The sequence below is a fragment of the Trematomus bernacchii genome, unplaced genomic scaffold (genome assembly GCF_902827165.1).
Source record: "Trematomus bernacchii unplaced genomic scaffold, fTreBer1.1, whole genome shotgun sequence".
NCBI lineage: Eukaryota > Metazoa > Chordata > Actinopteri > Perciformes > Nototheniidae > Trematomus > Trematomus bernacchii.
The window spans coordinates 287,433-292,868 of record NW_022987577.1 but is presented as its reverse complement, the minus strand read 5'-3'; the positions used below and the strand labels follow the sequence as shown (position 1 = coordinate 292,868).

Below are 5,436 nucleotides of genomic sequence, written 5' to 3'. Positions count from 1 at the left end.
TCATGGCGAATACAGTCGCTGCTTTATTTATGTCTGTATGACGCTGTTGTGAGTGTGGACGGAGCAGCTACAGGTTAGTTTAGCCTGATCGATCCGCCCCCTCTCCAGCACGTCTTGTTTGAATGACAGGAGTAAACACTGACAGCTGCGGTGAAACTCGAGCGATTAGAGCGATGCGAAAAAAACATGAATTAATGCTTTATTAATTCATGGTTTTTAAGGGGCTTATCTCCATGTAAATACTATGGTAGACTACCCAATATTCGCATCGCTCTAATCGCTCGAGTTTCACCGCGGCTGTCAGCTGTGTTTGCTCCTGTCATTCAAACAAGACGCGCTGGAGAGGGGGCGGGGCGTATCTCCATGTAAATCCTATGGGAGATACCAACTACAACAAAATGAACATATTGACCGTGATTTAATTGTAATACACGTTTCAAAGTGATGCCGAAGTAACTACATACTGATACCGGTTAGTAAAAACCATGAATTAATGTTTGACAAGTCTGCAGACAAGACGGCAGGCGAAAAGCTTTTAAAATGCGTGTTTTCTGAATGGAATCGGATCCATCAGGCTAAACTAACCTGTAGCTGCTCCGCCCACACTCACAACAACGTCATACAGACATAAATAAAGCAGCGACTGTATTCGCCATGACACAGACAGTCTGTGGTTTGTACTTGTTTAACTTTTGTCCCGTTTCTGAACAGATATGAGGAGCTGTGAGCTCTGAGTGTGTGCTAACAGCTAACGGTTGATGTGTTGGGACATGTTGCGCTGTCGGGTGCTGACCAATCACGAAGCGTCATTTCTTGACTGGCAGCAAAAACAACCAATCACAGCAGTGCTTCTCTGGCTGGCTCTGTCCAATCACAAACAAGAAGTGTTCTCCCTAAAGGAATACCCTTTCCGTCCAATGTGAAATGCTGTGGTGTTTTCTGAAATGCTGTGGTGTTTTGTGAAATGCTGTGGTGTTTTCTGAAATGGTGTAGCGTTTTCTGAAATGCTTTGGCGTTTTGTGAAATCCTGTGGTGTTTTCTGAAATGCTGTAGCGTTTTCTGAAATGCTTTGGCGTTTTGTGAAATCCTGTGGCGTTTTCTGAAATGCTGTAGCGTTTTCTGAAATGCTTTGGCGTTTTCTGAAATGCTGTAGTGTTTTCTGAAATGCTGTAGTGTTTTCTGAAATGCTGTAGTGTTTTCTGAAATGCTGTAGCGTTTTCTGAAATGCTGTAGTGTTTTCTGAAATGCTGTAGTGTTTTCTGAAATGCTGTAGTGTTTTGTGAAATGCTCTAGTGTTTTGTGAAATGCTGTTGTGTTTTGTGAAATGCTGTAGTGTTTTCTGAAATGCTGTAGTGTTTTCTGAAATGCTGTGGTGTTTTCTGAAATGCTGTTGTGTTTTCTGAAATGCTGTAGCGTTTTCTGAAATGCTGTAGTGTTTTCTGAAATGCTGTGGTGTTTTGTGAAATGCTGTTGTGTTTTCTGAAATGCTGTAGTGTTTTCTGAAATGCTGTGGTGTTTTGTGAAATGCTGTTGTGTTTTCTGAAATACTGTAGTGTTTTCTGAAATGCTGTAGTGTTTTCTGAAATGCTGTAGTGTTTTCTGAAATGCTGTGGTGTTTTGTGAAATGCTGTAGTGTTTTCTGAAATGCTGTGGTGTTTTGTGAAATGCTGTGGTGTCTTGCACTTCCGGGCCACTGTAGTTCTGGACTGTCCAAAGCAAGGTATCTGGTGTTTTTGGAATTGCTTGTAAAAAGCATGACATTTATATATTTATTTTCTAATATAATTGTAACACACTGTGGTGAGCAGCCTTGAGCTTTGAACCCTTCTTTCTCAGCCGCACTGTTTCTGTAATAACTGCTCTCGGCCTTTATACAGCTGAAGTTAATACAACTAGTATTAACTTCAGTGATGCTCAGCAAGGAGGTTTCACTCCTCTGTTCAACAATGGTAAAATCCCCCAAAACGAATAGAGCTTACAAATTGTGTTTTTTAGAGTTTAAACTAAATGCTATGATTTTCCAGATTTTATTTATAATATTAACAAATCACTTTTTTGACTCCATTTCGAATTCTTGCAAACAAAAAAACGAAATGTTTTTGGTTGTTTGCTCTACGTTTTCATTTTCCTCACAGAAATACACCATCTGAACTGCACATTTGAGCCATCTTTAACCCCTTGGTAGATAATGCTGATTCATGCTAATAACATAACTTATGCTAATTGTGCAAATTGCCCGAAAAGTTGGGCTTGTTAATATATTCGCATTCGTAATAGGACTCAAATAGCATGGCAAATAGACAATGTGTAATTAAGTTGTGTTTCTTCACACGATTTGTCCTCAGAGTGTAGACATGTCTGCTGCCAGCTGTCTGCTGACTGAAGATCAGTTTCTGTGCTCCATCTGTCTGGATGTGTTCACTGATCCAGTCGCCATACCATGTGGACACAACTTCTGTAAAGCCTGCATCTCTGAACACTGGGATAGAAATGTCCAGTGTCAGTGTCCTAACTGCAAAGAGGTGTTCAACATAAAGCCTGAGCTGCGCGTCAACACTTTAATCTCTGAGATGGTTGCTCAGTTCAGACAGTCAGCTCAACAGAAAGCCAGCAGCAGCAGCTCAGAGCAACAAGTCTTCAAACCAGGAGAAGTTCCCTGTGACGCCTGCACTGGAACCAGACTGAAGGCCCTGAAGTCCTGCCTGGTGTGTCTGGAGTCCTACTGTGAGACTCACCTGGAGCCTCACCTGAAAAAGAAAGGCTTAAAAAGACATCAGCTGATCGACCCTGTGGAGAACCTGGAAAGCAGGATGTGTGTGAAGCACGATAAACTGCTGGAGCTGTTCTGTAAGACCGACCAGGTGTGTGTCTGCATGCTCTGCACTGTTTTAGACCACAAGACACATGATGTTGTTCCTCTGAAAGAAGAATATGAAGGAAAGAAGGCTGAGCTGGGGAAGACAGACGCTAAAATTCAGCAGATGATCCAGAAGAGACGACTGAAGATTCAGGAGATGAATCGCTCAGTGGAGCTCAGTAAGGAAGGAGCAGACAGAGAGATAGCAGATGGTGTTCAGGTCTTCACCGCTCTGAAGGAGTCTGTTGAGAGAAGCCAGGCCGAGCTCATCGACACGATCAAAGAGAAGCAGAGAGAGATAGAGGAACAGGCTGAAGGCTTCATCAAAGAGCTGGAACAGGAAATCTCTGAGCTGAAGAAGAGAAGCTCTGAGGTGGAGCAGCTCTCACGCTCTGAAGACCAGCTCCACCTCCTCCAAAGCTTCCCGTCCCTGAACGCTGCTCCACCCACCAAGAACTGGACAGAAGTCAGGGTCCGTCCACCTTCATATGAGGGGACTGTGAGGAGAGCTGTGACTCAGCTGGAGGAGACGCTCAGTAAACAGATGAAGAAGCTGCTTGAGGTGGAGCTGAAGAGGGTCCAGCAGTATGAGGTGGAGGTGACTCTTGATCCTGATACAGCACAACCACGGCTCATCCTGTCTGTTGATGGAAAACAAGTTAAACATGTTGATGTGAGGAAGAATCTCCTAGAGAATCCAGGGAGATTTGATGCTTGTCCTTGTGTTTTAGCAAAGCAGAGCTTCTCTTCAGGAAGATTTTATTGCGAGGTTCAGGTTAAAGGGAAGACTAAATGGGATTTAGGAGTGGCCAGAGAGTCGATCAACAGGAAGGGAAACGTCCCTATGTCTCCTCAGAAAGGTTACTGGACGATAGTGTTGAGGAATGAAAATGAGTACCAAGCTTTTGCTGTTCCTCCAGTTCGTCTCTCTCTGAAGTCTCAGCCTGAGAAGGTGGGGGTGTTTGTGGATTATGAGGAGGGTCTGGTCTCCTTTTATGATGTTGATGCTGCAGCTCTGATATACTCCTTCACTGGCTGCTGCTTCAAAGAGAAACTCTACCCATACTTTAGTCCTTGTAAGAACAATGGTGGTAAAAACTCTGCCCCTCTGATCATCTCTCCTGTCAATAGGCACTTTCACACCGGAGTACTTTTCCCGTTTAGTTCCGATAGTTCCTGGGATTTTGCGTTCACACCAAAAAGAGAACTTAGTTCATGAGAACTTTGACCCCCTTTTTAGTGCCTGCTAGAGAGCAGGGACTTTCCTGGGGAGAAAAAAGTTCCAATTTCTGATTGGCTGGGCGAATTGCAAACCACGCCCCGTAAAACTCTGAAAAGTTTTGTGAAGCCGCCATTGTATTTGCTGGCATTAGCATTATTAGCATTAGCCCCGTGCACCAACGGAGAGAGAATAACTTATGGCAACACAAAAAAAAACATTGGAGCGGTGGAGTGATGAGGAGGTGTCGGCGTTCTGGCGATTTACTCGGAAGGCTTCAGTAGAAGCTTCCCAGCAGCTTCTACTGAAGCCAGACTTCCGGCCGGGGACTTCGGGTGGCAGTATACGCCGTGAAGTTGTTTGCGGCCTGCCAAAGCAGAAGAAGAAGAAGTGACGTCAGCGGCTTCATTTGCGTAATCTTCCCTCAGGGAACTTATTCCGGTGTGAACGCGATCGGCTCTTAGTTCCATGGGGGTACTAAGTGCTGGGAACTAAGTACGGCAAAGTACTTGGTGTGAAAGCGAGTAGAACAACCATTTGATTTGAAATCAAGTTCATTATCATTTAATGTTATAAATGTATGTGTTTTAGGGGATGGGTGTTGAATACACTGTGTTATCAGATTGTGATCAATGCATTTTCTTCTGTAAATGTTTTCATTGCTACTAAAACAGCAAACCAATTTTACCACATATATTGAAATTATCTGATGAATTCTAAAAACTGCATTACCTGCCTTTGAAATTGTAATATCATAGAAGAAAATATGAAATAAGAAGCATTTGTACTTTCCTGACATGACTTTGTGCCAAATCTATCACTTTTATTGTCTAATCATTGTATATAAAATGTTGCATATTGGCTCACACAACTGAAGACCATTTTATGAATAAGTCACAAAAACAATAATTGTTATCTCTTTTCTTTGGAATAAATAAAGTAAAATTAATGTCTGATGAAATGTTTTTGCTTGTTATTACAGTAAAACGGCACCAAATAATATGATTAAGAACACCATGAGCTGTTCTCAGATGAGCTGAACATACCTCTTCACAGTTGAGATAGTTTAGTAGGAAGTGTGTGATAATGTTGTTTATAAGGTTTTGGGGTGTGTGTGCGAACAGCTGATTTGAACACTGTGATACATCATGAGGGACATCTGAGGATACATTTTACAGGTTTTTGTTTTTTCATAGATCTTTTCTTTAAAGGGGACCTATCATGCAAAATGCACTTTTGTACGTCTTTTCTACATGAATATGTGTCCCCGGTGTTCCAGGGAACTCACCAAGTGTCAGAAAACACAACCCTCTCTATTTTCCTCCATACCCAAATCTCTAAAAAAGGGGCTGCAACGGAT

At 42.6% G+C, this 5,436-nt stretch overlaps 1 protein-coding gene across 1 annotated transcript; it reads left to right on the top strand.

Moving 5' to 3' along the window:
• Positions 1–2,250: 2,250 nt before the first annotated feature.
• LOC117479798 (E3 ubiquitin-protein ligase TRIM39-like) lies at positions 2,251–4,681 on the top strand. The gene is made up of 2 exons (XM_034126881.1): positions 2,251–4,023; positions 4,668–4,681. Exons 1-2 carry the CDS (start codon positions 2,355–2,357, stop codon positions 4,679–4,681), a joined length of 1,683 nt encoding a protein of 560 aa, XP_033982772.1. The 5' UTR covers positions 2,251–2,354.
• Positions 4,682–5,436: the final 755 nt, after the last annotated feature.

What these genes read in the sequence shown, in the direction of transcription:
- LOC117479798 (XM_034126881.1), top strand. Translation starts at nt 2,355, where the DNA reads ATGTCTGCTGCCAGCTGTCTGCTGACTGAAGATCAGTTTCTGTGCTCC.